The sequence below is a fragment of the Dendrobium catenatum genome, unplaced genomic scaffold, assembly GCF_001605985.2.
Source record: "Dendrobium catenatum unplaced genomic scaffold, ASM160598v2 fragScaff_scaffold_1022, whole genome shotgun sequence".
In the NCBI taxonomy this organism is placed as follows: Eukaryota; Viridiplantae; Streptophyta; class Magnoliopsida; order Asparagales; family Orchidaceae; genus Dendrobium; species Dendrobium catenatum.
The window spans coordinates 1153502-1176543 of NW_021319484.1; the positions used below are offsets into that span (position 1 = coordinate 1153502).

Here is a 23042-nt window from a genome sequence, read left to right on the forward strand (position 1 = left end):
TAAAATATTATGTTGTTGTGGAGGATTTATGAGCATTTCATAAAATTCTGATGTATTTACATATCTAATATCTAAATCTTTATGTTTATTTATACACTACTTTAATGTCTAAATCATTTTAAAGTTTATATATAAAAAGGTGTGTTTAATTTTAGATAAATTAATATTAATGATATTTTTTATATAATTTAAAATTTTGAGTGGTATATAAGTAAATAAAAATATGTAGGTACTAGCTCTGTAAATAGATGTGGGCTCCGAAAATTCGGCCCCGGCCTCCGCCCGCAATGTTTCCTTTTTTTGGGGGGGAGGGGGGAGTTTTAACGCATTAAGTTCCGAGGTAAATTTTGGAAGACAAATGGGTTTGTAGATGAGACTCTACCCAGAGATTTCGCCCTCATTTTGTGAGGACTTTATGATCTGAGTTCTGGTTTCCTATAGGCGTAAACCCCTATAATTAATTACCCCTCCCAATCACGAGAGAGAACTTTCAATTAAGGCTAGTCATCAATCAGATACGCAGTATCCGTAGATATGTAGTATCGGGCATATAGCAGCAGCATGGGCATTTAGAATGCTTGGAGAATTGATATTGAAAATTTGAAATTGCACCATCTTGCACTTAAAGCGGATGGTGCGGGAATGGATGATGGACCCGATCAAGATCACATGGTTCCGTCGTCCCGGGCCATCGTGGTCCCTAGTCTACTTAGTCATAGGAGGTAGTCGACCCAACCTGACAGAAGGATCCTTGTCAGCAATCATGGGTTGCTTCATCCAAGGGGACCTTATAGACCTGAGATGAATGTTTGTCTAAGGGGACAAATTTGAATCCACCTTAGCTAACAGAGAGCTTTGTGTCATATCGATTATATCTTATTGATTCATATCTCAAGGATTTGATGTCATTCAGGAACCTATTGGCTCTGGCCATAACCGGTATTTTGTCATGCCATTTTGAGGCAAAACGACTCGGTTCAGAGGGCCCGGGGTCATAACCGTTTATCCTGCGGTGCCATTTGGCGGCAAAACCGTCGGTTAGAGGACACATATCATGTCCTTACTGGCAGGAGATTGTTTGAGAATAGATCCTAGTGATATTTTTGTCTAGGCATTAGCTCTATGTGAGCTGAAGTTATATTTGAATTTGTCCACCTCGGCAAACTATTGCGGAGGGTGGATGGATTTTGCTTTGAGTGGTTGATGATTAAGTTTCAATTTTAAATATTTGGAATTTGCATGATCATTGGGATTTTGGATTTTTGGACATTTAAGTGGTATTTGAAAATATTTGTGAACCCCTCCGGTTGAGATTTTCATTCAACACAACCATCATCGGGATGTCATTTCCGGTTGACAATATTTGCATTTTGTAGATAAACCTTGTCGACTCCATCAAGTTTTCGACAAATGATCGGGTTTCATAGGCTTTATGCCTTTGTTAGTGAATTTTCTTTGTTATAGGCCTTGAAGGCCTAATATGAATATATTAAGACAAATATAACGGTCATCGCAACCGTATATTTGTTTGATAGCTCGAACCCTGTCGACTCCTATTGATCCACATAGAAGGATCATGTTCGAACTTGAATTCACTTATTGAACCGCGCAACATCCCTAGACGTCATGTGTGTATCCTTAACATGCTCGCCGGGGCCCATGCAGGTCGCAATTATATTTACCCCTTTAGTGTACTTATGCGCATACAAATTACAGTGCATGTGCAGAGTAGGTATGACATTTTTTCTTTTTCTTTTTCTTTTTCTTTTTGTTTTAGCTGCCAAGGTCAACTATAGATAACAATTTTGTGTTATGTAGTAGATCCCCATTTGTTTTCCCAACAGTTAAAACATTAAAAAAAAACCTTTATTTTTGTAACATTAATAACATATTTAGTAGCACTCATTATAGCAGCATTTATGTTAGTACTCATTCTACATTCCCAAATATCGTATATGACCAAACAACAATCTCCACAACCAACTCGAAGCTCTCAAAATTGCTTCAAAGAACTGCAATGGATGGAGGTCTATGGCCTTTTGTCACAGTAAACGACCGAGATGAAACTGGAAAATTAGTCTGTGTGGACGTCGAATTCCATCCAGAGACCAATCAGAATGCGTCACGTTACCCCTTTGCTCGGTACTACTGATCTGGCGCATTCTGGTTGGTCTCGAACGACATTTTGTATCCGGCCTCCGCACAGAATAATTTCTCTCAAACGAGAGGTGTTGGTGTCTTGAGGAAGCTTTCCCTACTCTTCAAAACTTTCAAACGTCACAAATGCAATATTTGCATCATTGTGACAATCATCTTCTCGCTAAGAAAACTTTTTCTTAGTACTTTTAGCTTTTCCATTTGCCATAGCTGAGTGATACGTTACACATCATTGTTTGTATACGTTGTATTTCATTGTAACTGGCGATTATATTTTCAGAGCCAATTCTTACCATGGGAACCATTGAATGTGTGACATGGAATGATGGCTGGACTACCCTCACCGCAGATGGGCTTCCTGCTGCACAATTCGAACATACAATTCTGATTACCAAAACCGGCGCTGAAATTTTAACAAAGTACTAACATCTGGAACCTTGGCATAACTCCAGTCTAAAGCTGATTTATGCTTTGTTTGGGACGGCTTTCTTTTTGCTTCTTGAAGCAGCTTTCTAATTTAAAAATTAAAATTTTCGAATTAAAAAACTGCTTTAAGAAGCAGTGAGAAAGTCGTCCCAAATGAAGCCTTAAAGAGCTATCTTATAGATTACAATGAAGAGGATCTCAGTGGCCTGATTCCAGCATGTACACTATCAAAGTTGTTGGAGACAATTACAGCTGTTACGATGTCAGAATGTGATGTGTTCCTCTGGGTTCTTTACACAAGAATTAATGTGAATTTCTTCAAATATATGGGGCAACAGAATTCTAAATGTTGTAATCTGAATTATGTATTTTGTTTAGAAAGCTATTTTTTCATGTAAAATACATATTAGATTATAGATCAATCATTATTGGTAGAGCTGGCTGTAAGAAAATGGTTCTTTAAATTCTGAAGTTGGACTACTAGAGCTTTTAAAAAAAAATTATTTCTTTAGGCTTAACTTAATATAATACTGTTGTTACTATGTCCCAAATTTTGAATGAGATAAATGAAGAGTTACGTTAAATAATCGACAACCGGCATAAAATTTGTCGAATAATCATGTCATAAATCATTAATTACATTGTGTTAATGTTAGGGCATTTCCCTGGAAGCAACACGTTGTATGACTTGAATACAATAAGAAGTGTGCAAGGCTGTTGCACTGATGCCCGAGTGCAGTGTTAAATAGGCAAGGGTTCCAAAATCATGGACGGATGTGGGCAAAGAAGCTAGTTCAAGAAATTAAAATTAGGATATGAACTTGGAATATAAAGTTTTGTTGCACATAAATTAATGGAATTGATATATATTATGATTTATAGGAAGATAAATATATTATGCATTTAGAAAATTTATTTTATTTTTTTATTTTTTATACATTCAAGAAATTAAATATGTTAGAGAGAAAGCTAAGGAAATTGATAGTTTATGATTTAAAATATGGTATTTTGGTAGGAGTCATATTAGAAATGGTGTATGTGTGATTATAGATAAGAGTTAGAAGGATAATGTTGCAAAAATTAATAGTGATTATTTTCTTATAAGTAAAAAAAGATCATTTAGATTACAAATATAGTAAATTTATTTCAGATGGAAGTTTATGTACTCAACATTGCTTATTAGTTTTAGACTTTAAGATGAAGTGACATAATATAAAAAATAAAGTAAAATATTATTTTATGATTAATTAGGTGCATTAAAAGAATATAAACAAAATATTTTTTAGAATAATATTCTAGATTTTAATATTTTGTCTGTGCATAAGGAAGCCAATGTTATGTGAAAAAAATAGTAAGTGGTATTAAGAATGATGCAAAAGATATGTTTGGAGTATCAAAGGGAAAATCTCATAATAGTAAAATTAGTTAGTAGTGAAATTAAAATGTGCAAGAAAAAATAAAAAAGATTTATTATAAAAATTGATTTAGATGTAAAAATTATGATAATAGGTAAAGATATAAAGAGATTAGCAAGTAGTCTAAGAAAGTAATATACAATTTTGAGATTTTAGTTTTTAATGATTTATATAATATATTAGATAATAAGGAGAGCGAAAGATATATATAGAAGTTAGCCAAATAAAGAGATAGAAGTAGTAAACATTTAGTTCAAGTGAAGTGTATTAAGGATGAATATAAAAAAATACTTTTATTAGAGGATATTCAACAAATATGGATGAGGTATTTTTTTAAAATTTTGAATGAATATTATGAGAATACAATCGATTTTAGTAATTCTAAATGAAAATAAATATTTTTTTTATTGGCGTATTAGTAAAATTGAAGTTAGAGATACTTTAAAGAAAATTAAGTATGAAAAAGCTGTTAGACCTGATAATAATTCAATAGAGGTTGGAATTGCTTAGGAGATGAATGAATTTATTGGCTTATGAAAGTTTTTAATATTATTTTAAAGACAAAAAATATGTCAGATTAATAGATAATCAGTGTGTTGATTCCTATTTTTAAGAATAAAGATGATGTGCAAGATGGTATGAATTATAGAGGAATCAAGTTAATGTGTCATACTTTAAAACTATGGGAGAGAGTTATGGAGCATATGTTACTACATGATACTAATGTTTCTCAAAATCAAATTGGATTCATGTCGGGTAGGTCTACTATGGAAGTTATACATTTATTGAGATATTTGATGGAGAAGGATGGGGAGAATATGGAGGATCTTCATATGATATTGTTGATTTAGAAAAATCATATGATAAAGCTCCATGAGACCAGATTCAAAATTAGCATATATGTGAAAAGGTTGGAGTAACTTCTGTGGAAGATAAGATTAGAGAGAGTCCTCTTAGATGATTTGGTCACATAAAACGGCGGTCATCTGATGCTGGATAGGAAAATAGATGTATTTGATTTGGCTTATGTTAAGAAAGGTAGATGTAGGCCTAAAAAGTCTTTGTTAGAAAATATTAGAAATGACCTTTATTTATCATATTTAAATAAGAATTTGACTCTTAATAGCACATAATGGAGAAAAGAAATTCATGTAGTTGACCCCATATAGTGGGATAAAAGCATGATATTGTTGTTGTTTTAGTAGTATTATCTTAATATTGTATGATGAACTTCTAATTATTATAATTAAAAAAACATTTTTTGATATGAATTTAATGATGAAAACACCCCTTGAATGGGTGATCCCTTTGCAAACTTTCTAAATTTATGACAATTGTGCTGTAAATTTGATGGAAGATGGACGCTGTCCTGGTCAATTCTTCACTTCAACTTGGAAAAAAATGTGTCAAGACTTCCTATAAAAATTCAGTCAAGGTCTCTTAATCAATTGTCACAAATACACAAGTCTGATAATCCTAAAATTTTCTTAATAATTCATAAATGTGGCATTTGAAATCCTGATATTTTTTTTCTAATTGTTACAGGAAGGATATAAATGCTTATGGTGGTGCCATGACTTTGAAAATAATGTTCACATTTTTTTTTTGGGGCATTGGGTGCATATGTTTTGCATTGATTTTTATTTTTCAATGCTGATATTATATTAATATTTACAGAAAGTAAAGTCAAAGAATATTACTAAGGTTTTCTTTGAGACAACTTTCTTACTGCTTCTTAAAGTATCTTCATACTACAAAAAATTTAAATTTTGTACTAAAAAGCTGGTTTAAAAAGCAATAAGAAAGTTGTCTCAAACCAAGCCTAAGGCTCCATTTGGGATAGTTTTCTTAGTACTTTATGAAGCAAATTTTTTATACAAAAATTGCAAATTCAAAAAAAAATTATACTAAGAAATTGTTTCATAATGCAATAAAAAGTTGTCTCAAATAAAGCCTAAGACCATCCTCATCATTTCTCATGACAGTGGAGACATGAAATTAATTAGAACATAAAATAACAATTAATGAAATATGACTAAATTTAATTAAGATAAATATTAAATTTATTAGGTTTATATTAAGATAACATTCAACTTAGCTCAAATTTTTTAATTAAAATATACGTCAACTCTTTATTTTAATGTGGAGTATTCAGCAATAAGTTGGTTAAACAAGTTATTAGTAGCTTTATCTACAGGAAATCTAATCTTTGAAATTCGGTATAAAATAAGAAAGGCTTAAGATTAAATTGCTTCAATAAATAATTTCTAGTTTCTAACTCAACATACACACAAAAGTCAATAGGAACACCGTATTTGACTTGGCAAACCATTTGGTTGTGTAATCCACCAAATCCTTCTTCGGACTGCTTCAAGAACTACTTTCCTTAGACTTCGGTTTTTTTCCTTAGGCTTCGTATGGGATGACTTTTCTCTTGCTTTCTAAACAACTTTTTAGTACAAAAATTTCTTGAATTTGATTTTTTTTTGTAGTGAAAAGTTATTTTAGAAAACAGTACAAAAGTTGTCCCAAACAAAGTTTTAGATTTCATTTGGGATAGGTTCTTGTTGCTTTGCTTTTTAGATATCAACCACAATTTATATTTTATTACTAATTTTTTCTGCTTTCAATAATTTTTTTGGCAGGAAGTTGCTTTCTATAATAACTTCCAAAAATAACTTTCTTTAGGGCATCTCTGATGAAAACTCTATTTTCCACTCTAAAATACCGTAAAACTTCAAAAGGAGGCAGTTCATCTCCAATGGAACTGTATTTTTCTTTTTTCGCGAGCTTTTTTGCGAAGGTAGCTCTCTCCTGTTTCGCGCGCTTCCTGCAAAGCTAAGCAGAGTGCGAAAGGTAATCATTTTATTTTTGCGTAGGTGAATAGTCCAACGTTAATTTTGGCGTTGCACTGTTTACCTAACGATTTTTGGCATCAGATTTTGAGTTCAATTGCAGCGGGCCGCATACAATAATATGCAACTTGATTGAAAATGATCTTATAACAACTTTATAATCACATTTATGAAAAGTTAAAGTCGTCCTAAATGAACCTTTACTCTTATGAGTTATAATTATGAATATACAGTCATGGATTTATGGAATATAAGTTACTTATATATCATATTTTATTTCGGAGTAACAAAGATTGATATATTTCCATAAATAAACGCCTTTATTTACTTAAATTTCATATGAAATTCATTTTTTTAATTTATGAAGTTTATGATTTAATTATTATTGACTATTAAATATTAGGGGTTATGTATGTAAAAACCCCAATAAAAATATGAGATAAGAATATATTTTAAATTATATTAACAATTTTTATTTTAAATAAGCGTCTTTCTATTCTACTATATTTAGTGTCGTCGTATTAAGTTATTATTTTCTTACTATTTTTAAAGTCCTCTATTACTATCCGAAGGCATTTACTAATGATTGAATTTTTTAATCAGTAATTTAATTTAATTACTTATTTTTCCAACTCTTTAGGTGGGGTCGCGCTACCGTCCCTCTAGTCTTCCTTCTCTACTCTCACATTTTTACATACACGTAGTGAGCGACAATATGCGCATCCATCCATTCCTTTGATACCCCTCGCGAAGCTGATCGGATGGAGTCCGCCTCCTACACCGCCGTTGATACCGCGACAGTCGTCGGCGGGGCTTCTTTCCCCGCGCTCTCCTTCGTGTCTAGGGCCAAGACCGCCCTACACTCCGCCGCGGCTCGAGCTGAAAAGGTCCTCACAGAGATCAAGGCGGACTTGAAGAATGATCGGGGTAGAGTTTGTATGTTTTCATAATTATTGTTTTTGGAATAGTTTCTGATGGTGGTTCGCTGCAGATGCCGATGGGCAGGGGAAGAAGGATTTCAGGAAAATGGAGGACCAGGAATCGGCAGTAAATGATGGATTTAGCAAGCCAAGGGAGGAGGTGAGCTTAGTTAGTTTTTTGTTTTGTTTTTGGTTTCGAGTTTTAACTTTTATGTGTATGCATGCTCGCATTGGAAAAAAATCAGTTGAAATTTTCTAGATCAATACGCTGTGAATTTCTTGGTTTCATATTTGTTTTTAGTTTTCCTTTTCTTAACTTTTTGGTGCACATGTTTGTATGTCTGTTGAATTGAATTGTCGAAATGCTTCTCATGGAACTCAACATCTACGCTGTTAATTGGAAATTGATTGATTTATGGAATTCCTTGGATCATAGATTTTGATGTTTTTATGGGAATCAAACATGAATGTGCTAGATTTAATGATAATTTATTTTTGGTTGATTTTTCTTTGGCTGACTCGGCTGTATTTCAAGAACATTTAGCACGATCTTTTAAAAGGTTCTATTTGTAAAGTTGCTAAATCTTAACTGATGGGCAATCGTAAAACTTGTTCAGCATAGTAAGTATGTGGATATTGCTGATCTACGGTTTGAACTAGTATGCCAAAATCTGCATTCAATATTGCCATTGTAATGAATATTTTCCAAAGCCGCAGCCTTAAAAATTAAGGCTTCCTTTGGGACGGCTTTTTTACTGCTTCTTAAAATGACTTTTTAGTTAAAAATTAAAAATTTTGTACTAGAAAGCCGTTTTAAGATGCAGTAAAAGCCGTCCCAAATGAAACCTAATTCAATATTGCTTCTCCAACCTTCAAGTATTTGAACTTATTTTTAAGCACTCAATGATACTATTTCATTATAATCTCACCAATATACTAAACTTGGTGAATTTGAGTTAATAAGACTTTGATAAATGAAAAAGGTTTTATTTGTGTTGTTTTAGCATGTGAACCTACAGAATTCATTGGGTTCTTTCTATCAATACTTAATGATAAATATGCATTCTTCTACCTCTGTGCATTCCCTGCAGTGGAGAATATTTCCTGAAAAATTGCTGGTGGGTTCTTTTTGTATAATGATTTGCACACTTGCAGATTCCTGAAGCATGCTCTGCTGCAGAACATTATGTGAATAATTTCTGTAATAAGTTAACAATTCCTCCAGCTTCTGTTCTAAAGCAGTTGGCGGCAGCTTATGAGTAAGATATTTCTGTAAAAAATAATTTTGTAATCCCATATTTATTTGGTCTTGTCCATATGTCCCTTCCGTATATGTTTCAGAAAAAATGTCTCGTGTGTTCTGGATGACTGTTCAGTGTGATATTTGCATATGACTAACAATATCTTAGGAGCTCTGCTTCTTTGCAACAGGACTGGGAAGAATTTTATATGCTCAAAAAATCTTTTGAATTTAGTTGAGGATCCATTGCCTGCCAAGGAAAAATCAGGCTTGAGCTTTTCTTCTGTTAAGTCCTTGGTTCTTCGTGAAAAGGATGACAAATCATTTTCTAATTTTTATGATGATGATGAGCTTCACTTCAAGATGCAGCTTTTATTTGATTCAGGTAGGGCCTTCTTGGTTTGTTCTATTTGATAATTTGTACTCGTAGGGTAGTAAATTCCCTTGATGGTTCTTTACATTCATTGTAATACCTGCAAGATATTCGCAGAGGAAACCTATACTCATATGAATTATGGATCTGGTTTAACTTCCCTTCCTATCACATTTATGCCTAAAGACATCCGAGGTGCACCCCCTGATAGCTTTACTGTCAAACTTTCAGAAGTTATTGGAGGCTTCAAATCCATTCAAAAAATGGCATCCTTTTGGGGTTGTGTTGTCATTAAAGTAAGTTATCCTCTTTGATTCATTAGAAAGGACATTAATTTCATTTTCTAATGAAAATATTCTTTTTTATCTAATTTCATGGTAATATTGGATTTATTATATAAAAGAATACGAATGTAGAACAGGATATAATATCTAGAGTTAAGGCTATGTATTTAAAATGAAGAATTGCCTCAACAGTATTGTTTTATAAGAGAATAGTATAAGATAAATTTTATAAAACTATGATTGGATCAGTTATACTAAATGGAGCTGAGGGTTGGCAATAATGAAGTCACCAACAACTAAATTTGTGGCAAAATTAGAGTGTCAAGATGGATGTTTTTGATAGGAAATACTTGTAGCTCTCAATTATTTCCTATCAATATTCGAAAAACAGCAAGAATTCTCCAAAAACATCCACACAAAATCACGAAAATAGTAGATAATTTGTATTATTTGATGAAATAGAAAAAAAATAGCAAGATACAGTTGATCCTCAATTCAAGAGGATGATCGATCTCTCCCAAATTCTCTAGACGCTGCTAGAGCCCAAAGGAAACCTAAACCGAAGAGATCTCAAATTTCATTCAAATTCTAGATACTCTAACCCTAGGAAAATAAACTATTTAGTGCCTACAATCAAAAAGGAAATTTCTAAATAGTCCATACATTCAATCTTCCCTCTTAATTCCCTAAAAAATTCTTCCAAATTGGCTTTCGTGGATTTTGCAGCCCGTGCGGCTCATACAGGAGGCAAACTCTTCCGCCTCTTATTATGTTGAGCCGGCCCCGTATGGATCGGTCTAACAATACTCCCCTCCCAAAGATCCACCTTGTCCTCAAGGTGGAAGGACGACACCCTCCTACATTCCATCATTATCACAAACGGTAAGAACCTGAAGAGTTCGATCCTTACACCCGTGCCCTGGCGTATATCTCTCGTCACATCTGAAACAGACCCCCTTCTCTCTTTTCTCCTGTAATTCATTTCTGTGATCTTCTTGAAGTTGTCCCCCGGTCTTACTCCTACAGTCTTCTCCTTCGAAGTCTCTCAAAGAGTACCCAGCATTGGCTCCTTGGGTGCCAGAAACGTGGTGGTCCTTCTGGTTGGACCTCTTGAGTTGCTGCCTCCCTTCTCTCTCTCTCTCTCTCTAGGTGTCTCTGATCCTCCACTAACTGAGTGAGCTCCATAGCCTCTCCCAAATCACGAGGCCTCATTACTCTAATCGTTGCCCGGATCTTTGGCGTCAGTTCCTTCATGAAATTTCCATCTAGAACTGTCTCAGGAAGATGGTCCAATCGACTAGCAAGGTACTTGAATCTCTCAGTACTCCATCACTGAATCATCCTGTGTCAAAGCGAAGAACTGCTCATAGAAGTTTCATCGCCTGCTGGTTTGGAAGCATTCCATCATGCATTTCTTAAATTCCCTCCAGGTCCTTATCGGTCGCCTCGTATCCCTCCATTGGCTCCATGCTAAAGCTTTTCCTTCCAAGCACATCCCGGCTACCGTGAGCTTCTCCTCCTCTGTCAACCTATTGACAATACATTTCCACCATATAGATCCACCCATGTGCATACTCTCCCTCAAAGATAGGCATCTTCAATTTCCTCACCTCAGATCGCCTCAGTTCCCTCTGTTCCCTTCATAATTTCCTATTCCCCAAGAGGGTGGTTCCCACCAAGTATCTCAATCATCCCTTTTACGTTCATACCCCAGCCTTTCATCAAATTCCCTCCTTTTTCTCTCAAATTCAGCATCCCTTGGATCATAAGAAACTCTTCCCCTTTCAAATTCAGCCCCCCTTTGATCATAATTACCCATTTCTCTTTCCAATCTAGCCTCTCTCCTCTCCAAATCAGCACATCTTCATTCTTGCCTCTCATCACGCCTCTCCTCATACCCTCTGCTCAACTCCTTTATAGCAATAGGCTCTAAGAGAGGTATTTTCTCTTCTCCCTTTTGAGTCTCCACCTCTTGATCTCCCTTTGCCTGTTTGGCTTAGGGGTTTTCCCTTCTTCCTAGTTGTCGGCGCCTTCCCTCCCCTTCTATGGTGATATTATGTTTTGGCCCTCAAGCACTTTCGTCAACATCTCTCCCAGGCTAGAAAAATTCTCATTCATCTTCTCGTGGATGGCTGAAATGTCTTTCTTTAAATCTAAAACTTGAGTTTGTAGATAAAAAATTTCATATTTCATTTGTCCGTTCTCCACTTCGTGGCGTTCCTCCAACGCATCCACTTTCTTGGCTTTCAATATCCATTGTTAATAATGTAGAATATGATTTGACCTTTGAAATACAAAACTTTTTTATTCTTTAGTTTGTGTACTTAACATCTTATGCCTGCAGCTTAGGAAACTATGGTCTGAAGGATTACCAGTTCCACGAATGCCACTGGATGCAAATCCTGATTTAGATTCATGTCTGCTGCATCAGCAATTGCAGGTGATTAATTGTTGTATTTCTAGGAAAGTACGACGAAATGCTGCTATTGAGTTGTTGGATTCTGTAATAAAGGAAGCTAGTTCAGACAACAATGATTTGGTTGATTCTCCTAAGTATTCAAATTGCATGAGATATGCTAGACTTATCTCTGGAGAGTATGTTCTTAGACTTGGTGTTGATCATCTTTCTGAAAATTTAACAATGTTGGAAACTGGTGAACCCATATGTTCTCCAGTTACACAGGTACCACTTTTTGGAATAAATGGTCTCAAAATGCTTGTTCTTATATTTTGTCTAATTTTGCACTCTCACTAATTTGCAGGAGGGTCCCATTTTAACAGAAGAGCTTATTAAAGAAACTGAGGAACTAGTGCTGCGTACTGGCAGGTTATTTCCTTTGCTGAGTATAATCAATATTTTTTTCTTAGTACATTAGGCTTTTAGATTTTTGTTTGGTTTAGCATTACGCCCCTTTCCTATAGCTTTATGCTGAGTTTTAATGTTTCTCTAATCTACATTCTTTTTATTATGACGAACATTTAATTCATGCATTGATTGACACCTTCACTAGTGTTTAGGATGAATGTTTTTCTTTTTTTTTTTTGGCTGAACAAGTGTGCTGCAATATGATATTATTATTCTTGTGTTTTTCCTGATAAAATTTGCTAAATCTTTGAGCTATCCAGCAATTTAAATGTCATCTAGTATAAATCTTGCATAGAAATTAAGGATCATAAAGGAATAACCCGTTTGATAAAAAACTAATTTTGCAATCGTAAAAGCCAGATTATATCTAATTTGAAAATAATCAATTAGAAGCAAAAAAAAAAAATCACTAATTTTAGAGGTTAGAAATTGCAGTCTTGGCCTCAAGCAATTACAATTAGATAGCTTACCCAAAAAATTATAATTCCCAAATGATTATGGTAGAATGAATCATAGCCAATCAACATTAAAATAAAGAGAAAAATAATATAACTCACAAGTGAAATATGAAAAGATTTGAATTTTTTATGTTTCAAGAACCCATATTTATAATCACAAAATCTTTTATTTTACAATCAAGATCAGCATCTATTTAAACTCAATCAGAAACTCAATTCCCATAATCAATAGGGATGGAAATCCCATCACGCAAGAGATTGCAGGGACCATTCAAGACTCCAAGTAATGATCAGTAAGGCTCTAACGATATTCATTGTGTATAAGCGGAAGAACCATAACAAACTTATCCAGGCATACCAAAATGAACTAGCGAGTAACCCAGGAACTAAATCGGACCAATGACACTACCAAGTGATCCGTAAACCCTCTTCTTGTTTAGATTTCTCAGTATTGATGGATTTCCCTGTTTTTGAATTTTTCTACCACTGGAAAACAACCAATTGCTGTCCCAACTCATATTTCCTGAAAAAAATAGCAAGCAGTGGCCGTTTTCCTTCTTGGAGAATTGCAGCAACGCTAGAGATCAATGGTTCTTATAATTTTCAAACAATTGGTTCTTAATTCACGGAATGCAAATATTGTTTTTAAAATTTATGTTTTATATCAGTCTATATAAATATTGCAGCAATACTTTTTCAATAATATGTAGTATGTCCTATTCTTTTGATTTAGCAAATTCAACTTTTTATGAATTAGATATATTTGAACTTCCAAAGGAAATTTTCAAGTTATTGATTCAATTTGAAAATTGTATATTATTATATCACCCATCAAATGTTGGAATGTAGTTTTTTTTTTCTTATAAGAATTATATTGAAGTTGTTTATAATCATATTTTAATTGACTTTGTTTAGATTTCTTCTTTGTTTGTTTTGTTAATTGATCTAATTATTATGTCTTACTTCTAGTTGGCAAAATGATGCAAAGCTAACCCTAACATTAAATTTGATGCAGGGCATCTTAGGATGTATTTTCTAATGCATATATAGGAGTTGATGCACTAAATCATGCATTTAATTGCAGTTCACAACTTCTAATTTTGACAATTAACCCTCACTATAAATGTAAATCATAAATATGTAAAATTTACATACAAGTAAGATTACCCTTCTAAAAAAGTTATAATGTGCATGTCATCTAAACAATAATTTTGCTTAGAAATTAAGGATCATAGAAGAATCACCTATTGGATTGGATATTCACATCACAATTAAAAAATTGAAGTTGTAAAAATGATCAATCTCACATGAAAATCTACCACTTAGTTTAGTGAATAGCAATAGAGCTAATGAAAGAAGTCGCCAAATAACAATTCAGTCATCACGTCTATAAAAAGAGATATCTTGCCCAAAACTTTATAGTTTTCAATTACATCACACTAGTATAACCTCATATTAATTGCTTAAAGGCGGAAAAACAACAACCCTGTATCCTGGCAGAGGACCCTTAAGGAGATGCTAGGTTGAATCAGTGATACAGAGGAATCACAAAAAATAGAAATAGTGAGCAATACAATGAAATGAACCGGGCAATGGGAAGAATCGCAAAAGTCCTACAGGATGGAAGCCCCTTAGGGTTTTGCATAATTAGAAGACAAGCATGATCATCAACAACCCAAAAAAAAAAAAAAGAAACCACATATAAAGACATTGAAAATCATGGTCAGATGTTCGGACATTCAAATCTCGGAGGTGTCTAAACTCCATAGAGTATTTATCATTTAAATTGCTTTACGATAATTGCTTTTGGAAGCATGACTGTCTTAACAATTTATTGTAGTTTTTTAAACTGGCAGTTTCGGTGTTGGATGCTCTCAACTCCTCTCCGACATGCAAGCTTTCAAGGCAAGTCTTAGATGTGCAAAAGACAATCCTAAAATCCTTGTATTGTTATTCGTTTAGTGGACTGCAAGCTAAATTAGATCATTCTGATATTGTCTCTTACAACTTCAATAATATACACTTCTTAACAGGCTGCGAATCCTGGTTGTGCTTTAGAAGACTTCATAAGGTGGCACTCTCCCCCAGACTGGACAGAGATCGACTCAATTAGTGAGGCTAATGTTTCTGTTGATGGAGAAGGCTCATCAAGACGTGGCAGATTAAGTAAAAGAATGCTAAAAGAAGGTGTAATTTTTCTCTCTTGTAGTTCTTGAAGAAGTATCGATTATACTTGTGCGCATCACCTCTGCCTTATGGTCTTCTGGTTGGAATCAGAAATTTCTGGTGGCTGGCATACATTTTTGGTCACAAGTTTACTAATTTCAAAATTTTCCCTTTTTCGTTCTAATTATTCATAGGACAATGTCTACATCTAGTCAAAACGGCTAGATTAGGATTACTACTTCTGGGTATTTTAGATAATTGCAAATGTAGGAGTATATTTTTTTCCAAATCGTTGTGTTAACAGAACCAAATAAGGCTAAATAAAAAACAGTTTTAACCAATTGTTGTTTAGCCTTGAAAGAACTACATGAGGCTAAAAGCGTTAGTTTCACCTAAAAGGCATCATGAAACATGAATGAAATGTGATAATTGCAATAAGACTATGCTGACCTGTAATAGTTAGGTTTTGGTTGCTTTTGCTGCTATTGATGATGATGGGCGATGTGACTGGATTCCAAAGCATTTAAATTTGCATGCACAAGTTGCGTTATTTTCAACCCCTTTGTTCCTCTCTCTCTCTCTCTCTCTCTCTCTCTCTCTCTCTCTCTCTTTTCCCCCTTTGTTCCTCTCTATCTCTTTTTTTCCTTTAAGGGACAATGGAATTTCTAACCCAACCTATTACTTTTTTCTTACCCATTGGATACAAACGTCCTTTTTCTTCTAATTTATTTTATTTCTATGCTTAAACACCAAAAGTCAAACATAGACGTAGTTTTGTCCCACTACATCTACTTCACATCAATTTTTTTTGGGAAATCTATATGTCCTCTATGAAAATGTTGTCACATAATATATATTGACATTAAATTTTTTGTATTCACGTCAATACCACCTAAATCCTTCATCATCTATCAATAATATCATCATCTTAACTCCAAATAAATAATTTTGGGTAAATCTTAATGATGTCCCTGTGGCAAAAAGCTAAACATCCATTAATCTTAATTTAAAACAATTCAACATTATTTAAAAAAGCAATCCCTTCCCTTGCCTCTCACCCCTCCCCGTAATATTTCAACAATGGACTATAGCAATCATGTAAATCTTAACAACATGCAATAGTGGTTCAATAATTTTGATGACGGATGATCAAAATTTGAATATGTTTCAATAAACTCTTGATGGGTGCAATGACATTTGAGAGTGGTGAGATATGGTATGATTCATTAGATTTGTTTTTTCTTTATTTAGAGATTTGTATCTAAGGAATATTAGATTTTTTTATTTATATTAGGATTTATTTCATATTTGCTTATTTTATTTTCTTATAACGCTAGGGTCCCTTTTATTATAAGTGTGACCCCTAGAGCTATGTATTGGATGGTTATGACTGAATTATTTTAAGATTTTTTGGAAGAGCTTTTCTCTCTTTCACATTTACCACATCTTGGTTCTGAGTCTTATTCCCTATTCACGACAAGGACTTTGTTGAAATCTGTACATGTGCTTTTAGTATTTATATATTACACTTCATCTTGTTATGCATTCTTTTAGTTTTACACTTTAAGATTTTTGTTTGTTTCTAACTCATTTATTTTATGTTTATCAATGAGTACGAGTGTTCCATTCGTCATGAGTTCAATTTAGATAATTTTCCAAAAAGTCCTATTAAGTTATTTGCATCACTCGTATGAGATGCTAGTGAATGTGTGGACTATCAATCATGCCGAAAAAGGATATGGTGTTGTGCAAGAGGCATCATAACCACGCTTTTATTGTCTGTCTTATCTAATTAAGAAAGGCATGTGCAAGTCTTGATCCCTACGATGCTTAGAAAGTGTGTATGGGTATTGATCCTGCAAGTGTTAAGTGAAAATAACAAAGCAAGGTATTTTTTTTGGATCAGTTCCTAAATAGTTCATCTTTAGCAGAATGACTTTGCTTGCGTATAAGTAAATATTCTTTCTAGTTTGGTATCTAATTCAGTTGATGTCCCTAGCTATTTCTTTCTACCAAATCTTTTTATTTTTATTTTCTTATCGTGTAACAAGGGGTTTGAGAACTGATCCACTTCTCTTTTATTTTGGGCAAAAAATGTGGTCTTTAATTTGCAGGCAACTTGTGGCAGGAATTGTGGAAATCTGCTAAAGCATTGCCTGCTGTTCAACAAACACCAGTTTTTGATGAAGATTTAGCCGTGTAAGAAGTTTTTTGGTAGCTTTTTTTCCTCTTCTTTTGATTTTAATATAATCCCAACTTGCTTTGATCATGCAGTGAAAGCATATTCACCACCTTGGAGGACATTCGACCTTCTGAGCTTTTTGGGCAGCTTTTTATGTCCATGGTATGGATATTTTCATTTTGAATTTTTCGTCCTATTCAAGCCAAAGTTATTCATGTGGATCATTTTAGTTTATTCTCAGTCCATCAGAAAACAAGGACTGGCAAAATGTGAAAACTTGTCCGCATGCAAGTGTATCCATGCTTGTTATTCGTAGAATGGGATATTGCTTCATTGCTTGTCAATTTAGTTTGTATTCCTCAGTATTTAAGTGATGGCCTATGATGATAATGACATAAACGTTGGCATTTTTTTCTTGATTAAAAAGAAAAGATAGAATTGCCCAGTGCTGCTTGGCGAATATTAATGAGAGTGCCCTTAATGGCATTCCTCTTTCCACAATGGCGAAAACAACAGAAAGAAATGGAAGATAATTTCCTATAAAAGATGTGAGGGGTTATCAAGGTTACCATATTGTATTTGTCTTACTCTGAAGTTCTTATTCTTAATTCACGTAAAAGCTTTCAAATACCTGCATCATCTTTCAAAGTTTAGATTCTCCAAAGTTTCTATTCTGCATGTGCTTCATACTCTTGAATTTTCTTGACTTAGTTGTGGTGTTTTTGATGCATTAATATTATTGAACCAGTCTACTTTGTGTGTCCGTTAGTTTTATGCTGTTAATGATTATATAAATCTATAGAACAAGCTCATGGAATCCCGATTTTGTAAATACATCCCTTTAGAAGTCTATCATACTGTATCAATAGTGTTACGGATGCCTCTCACCACTCACTGGGCCTGGCAATAACAATCAACATGAATAGGGGCCCAGTGAAGCTTTTTGGTTAATGGGATGGCAGTTATTACATACAATAGAACTGCATTAGTAGTTTTTTTTTTAAGCAAGTTGCATTAGTAGTTGAATTATGAAATGGATATATATGGGTGGTTATCATTATAGTCCTTAAAAAGAGGACATAAGCATGCAAGGAGGATTAATGTGAATATTAATTCCTTTCTTCTTCTCTTATATTGCTATTTCTTGTCTACATTGCTTACTTTCACCAGTATTTTAGACATATTAGGCTATTTTATGAATATTTTTTTTATAATTTTTAGAGCTCTGAATTTTAAGATTTAATAGAATTTATAAGGATTTTATGCTGCTAAAAATTGAACAATTAGCATAATTTTGAATATGTCCTTAATATATTTTATTATAAAAATTTCCTCCCATTTTCTGTAAACTAAATATTCATTTCCCCTTTCCCAAATAGTTTTAACAGAGCATGAAAAGACGGATTTTGAGAAGAAAAAGAGAGAGAGGAGGAGAGAGAAAGTTGGGTTTAGAGATGGTATAGTGGTTTTTGCTGGTTGGTCCAGTTGAGAAATTTGCTCATCTCGAGGTAGACTATCATTAATCTACCTCTGATTTAAGTGATTTTGATTATTTTGTATTTTTAATTTTAATTTGGTCAGATTTTATAAGAGTTATGATATATCGATATTTAGCAAACTTTTCGAACGACTTTCTGCCCAGCCACTTACAAATATCTACGAGGTTAGGATACCATTCTCCATGAACTTTGACACAGCATATCTCTCGCACATAAGAGGACGAAGGCCCAACAGTTGTCACCTCCGTGAAGTCTCCTTTGTCGAAGGGGACTATGTCGATCTAATTTTTAAAAATCCCTCCTAATTTTTAAAAATCCCGCCTAAATTTAAAAATTTCCGCCCATGGATCCCAAGCTGGCTCGAGCTCGTTTACAGTGAGACGAGCTCGAGCTCGAGTTAGAGCTCACTTCCATCTAACAAGCCGAGTTTGATAAGGGACAAAACTCGACTCGACTCGACTTGTTTACACCCTTAATGGGGATAGTAACTTCCAAAGCCCACCTTCCCCCTGACTCCCAGCTCATAATGTCTTCTACGTAAGCTTATTACCGAAATATTTGGGGAGCAATCATTACCACAATTAACTTTTTAAAATTTCGTAATAGATGACCGGATTCAAATATTAAATCATCATATTATTCACAAAGTCAAATACCGACTTAACCCTCAAAATCTTAGTCAAATGGAAGGGGGCATCCATCAAAGAAGCCACTTGGGAAGATGAACGACAATACCCGAAGTTCCATCTCAACTTTATCCTTGAGGACATGGATCTTCTGGAGGGGATGCATTTACTTATGTTTCCCATCGCACCACTCATTGAGTCCGACGACAGCAACCAACGTCGAGTAGGGGACTTGAGGAAGCTACACTCAAGTTGTTGTAATGGGAATATTAACATCCAGGGGAAGTTATTTAAGGTTATTGGTAATTGTATTAATAGCTGAATTATGTAATGGATATATGCTTAGTAACAACAGTAGTCCTTAAAGTGATTATATAAGTATGTAAAGAGGGTTATGATGAATATTAATTCCCTCCCCTTGTCAGCGTTTTATCCTCTGTATTGCTTGCCTTCAGATGACCTCTAACCCAAGGAATTAAATGCCATTACCGGGAGATTTTGAAGCTAAAAGCCTTGCATCTTCACATCTTAAACCCTTTCGTGTCATTAAACACTATATTTGCTCTATTGATTCATTGTATGCATTTTCTTCTTAACATGCTGTTTGTTAAATGGCTTTCCATTGATTTGTGGAGGTGCATTAACACTTTAAATTTCCTGAACTATATTTAACTGGATAATTTGATCAAACCAAGCCCTCTTACTTGACGAGGCCATTTCCATGCTTGCCCTCTTATGAAGGTCCTAATGAAATTATTCTCTCTCGAATTATATTCATTTAGATTTGTGCCCCTGGTTTATTTTGGGTAAAACTCATCCAAAGCTTCACAATGTATAATTAATTTGTATGGCCTACAGAGCAGAATAGGCTTTTATTGGGACTCTCTAAATATTTATTTTTCCTTGAGTTGTAGTACATATTGGTAACCTTTTTTCTTTTGTTTATTGATAATAAATAGCATTGCGCAACTACTTTTTTTTTAAATATCTTGAACGAATTTACCTACAAACTAAAACACATCATTCCATTGCTCAAACCCTCACTGCCTGTGGGAGAGCCAAAGCCTTTCACCATTGAAATGCAGTGAATTATTTACATGCTCTTGACATATCTTCTATTTTCTTAAGGTCAAATATGTCTTCTATAAATTTCAGTATATAATCACTTTCTTACTAAGGTTTCATTTTGGACGGCTTTCTTACTGCTTCTTAAAGCGGCTTTCTAGTACAAAAATTTTAATTTTTGTACTTAAAAGCCGCTTTAAGAGGTAGTGAGAAAGCCGTTCCAAACAAGCCTAAATCTCCAGCATTAATGACCCCCCCTGGCAATTTAAGATTAACTACATATTACTCATGATATGCTATTCAACATTTTAAATCGAGAAGGATTATTTATTGTTTCAGATTATTACATGATATAATTACAAATTTATATTCTCCTGATATAATTCCTATTTCCACTTATTAGTATACTGGCATTATCAGGTGGGAAATTGAGTGTATCTTACAAACTCTTTTTTTTTTTCCAATAACTATCTTACTCCATGAAACCTGCAGCTCTGCTCAGCCTTCACAATTGCAGAAGCTTCCATTTCACCAGACAGCAATGTGTCAAAAATTTTCTTTGATTGTAAAGATTGGGTCATCACAACTTGCCAAAATGGCATTTCAAGTGACAATATTGGCGATATCTGCAAGGTTTGTATTAAATCTACTTCTACTAATCTCTCTTCAATACAATAAAGTTTTGGAGAGATTATTCTGTGCAGAATCCGAACGTGTCTGGAGACCAATCCGGATGCGCCACGTCATCCAATGCACTATGTATTCGGTGATATGGCGCATCCGGATTGGCTTTTCGACGCGTCCGAACACCGCACGTAATACTTCTTTTTTTATTACTATTATTACAACAGTATACAACTATTTTTGCTAACAACTGCAGCTCCCCCAATGCACCACTTGAGAAATTTTCTACTGAGATAAAACTGCATCGTTTCCTTTTAGGTATACGAAACTGTAGAGACAATCGTCAACCATCCAGAAGAAGCCATCACTATTATGGATCAAGCAGAAGAAACAGTAAACGAGGAGCCAAAAAATCGTTTCAAAAGAATAAACCTCAATTTCATGAAGAAAGAAAGGAATTTATTACGGAAAAAGCCTTCGAAGGAAGAGAAGAATTCTGATGAGAAACAAATGCATGTGTTCTCCCAACTCTTTGATAAGAAATCTTTATTTTCAAAGAAGCAAACAAAGCTGAAACGAGCTTCAAATTCTGAGCCAACGCTCGAAGTAAATGATTGGACAATCGTGTAGATTACATGTTGAAAACCTCACAAAAGAAGAAAAAAAAGGTTGATGTAGATAATGTGTAAATTCATTGAGGAATATTATTGATCCATTCAATGAGGAAATGGCTTAATAGTCTCACAGGCTTCCATTTTTTTAAAAAAATGTGCATGGCTATGTTTTTATATACCAATAAAAAATTTTCTCTATGGCCATAAGTAAACCTTGCTTTCTCTTTTGCTAATTTAGCTAAATTTTTGGGGGATTTTTGAGTTTGCATTGGGGTGAAAAAAGAAAATTTATGGAAATGAAATGAACCGTTGATTTGAAATTTGCAGGCCTTGATTATGTCCGATCATAAAGGGAAAAAAAATCTACTAGCTGTTACTCTGTTAGTGGTAATTCTGAGTGAGTTTGAGCAGGTTCATTTGGAACGGTTTTCTTAAAGCCCTCCCAAATGAAACTTAACTCAATTTGAAGTAGTCAATTTTAATTCTAATTGAATTTGAGTGTAAAGTGGTTAATTTTGAATTTGAAGATAATCAAAACCAACTTAATAAATGTTATAAGAAGGACGAAAAACATTAAGTTAAGTTGGTAATTTTGAGTTAGAAGCAACAAGTAGTCCAAGAGAAGTAGTGTTTGTCAATCATCAAAACACAAGCCATGAAAAAATAGATTTGCAACAATCTCCCCCTTTTTGATGATGGCAAAACACAAGTAGGAAAAATTTCATTAAAATTTAAAAGTTACAAACCCAAAACCCAACAGCTTTTTCCTACACCCTACTCCCCCTTTTGTCATCACAAAAAGAGGGTCCGGAAACAAAAGAAAAGCATCACAAAAGACTAACAAGCAAACTAAAAAGGATAGGAAACAAACAACACAAAGTACAGACTAAAAAAGTGAGGGATCTAGATTATCTGATGGAGGTGGTGGAGGTGGCTGCTGAAAGTAGGTGGCAAGTGTGGTGAACTGAGCATTGAACCAGGGCAATGTCCTGGTCATGCTGCTGCTGTTGCTGAGTAAGGAAACTGTCAAATTGGGCTAAATCCTCAGCACGGTGCTGCTCGTAGCGGGTAATATCCTCAAAGTGTTGCCCCGAGCAGACTAATGTTATAAGGAAATCAGCTCGATTTGAGGAGAGAGAAAATCATTTTATAAAAACGAAAATATCTGAGGAGAGAGAAAGAGAAGGAAAGCGAAGGAAAAATTCATTTTCGGAGGCCGCGGAGTGCTTTTCTTCCGTCGCCGCTGTTGAGCAATTTGTTTATCTCGCTGTA

At 34.2% G+C, this 23042-nt stretch overlaps 2 protein-coding genes across 4 annotated transcripts in view; both read left to right on the forward strand.

Moving 5' to 3' along the window:
* The window catches only part of LOC110107148 (methionine aminopeptidase 1B, chloroplastic), a 37182-nt gene extending 34160 nt beyond the window's left edge, over positions 1 to 3022 (forward strand). Inside the window, exon 10 of the mRNA XM_020837319.2 lies at positions 2438 to 3022. Coding sequence (XP_020692978.1) covers positions 2438 to 2583 — 146 coding nt within the window. The 3' untranslated portion in view covers positions 2584 to 3022. The remainder of the gene's footprint in view (positions 1 to 2437) is intronic.
* A 4477-nt stretch (positions 3023 to 7499) lies between these two features.
* On the forward strand, positions 7500 to 21898 carry LOC110107149 (rab3 GTPase-activating protein catalytic subunit). Of its 3 annotated transcripts, none has more exons than XM_020837320.2 (13): positions 7500 to 7780; positions 7845 to 7933; positions 8929 to 9032; positions 9205 to 9398; positions 9504 to 9682; positions 12015 to 12353; positions 12433 to 12497; positions 14851 to 14899; positions 15028 to 15181; positions 17275 to 17359; positions 17435 to 17504; positions 21025 to 21165; positions 21475 to 21898. In XM_020837320.2, the coding sequence occupies exons 1-13, from the start codon at positions 7615 to 7617 to the stop codon at positions 21784 to 21786; spliced, it is 1947 nt and encodes a 648-aa protein (XP_020692979.1). In that variant the 5' UTR covers positions 7500 to 7614; the 3' UTR covers positions 21787 to 21898. The 3 variants fall into 3 exon arrangements, with proteins under 3 accessions (XP_020692979.1, XP_020692980.1, XP_028553753.1); XM_020837321.2 differs by having other exon boundaries at positions 9618 to 9682; XM_028697920.1 differs by lacking the exons at positions 21025 to 21165; positions 21475 to 21898 and adding an exon at positions 18722 to 19108.
* Positions 21899 to 23042: the final 1144 nt, after the last annotated feature.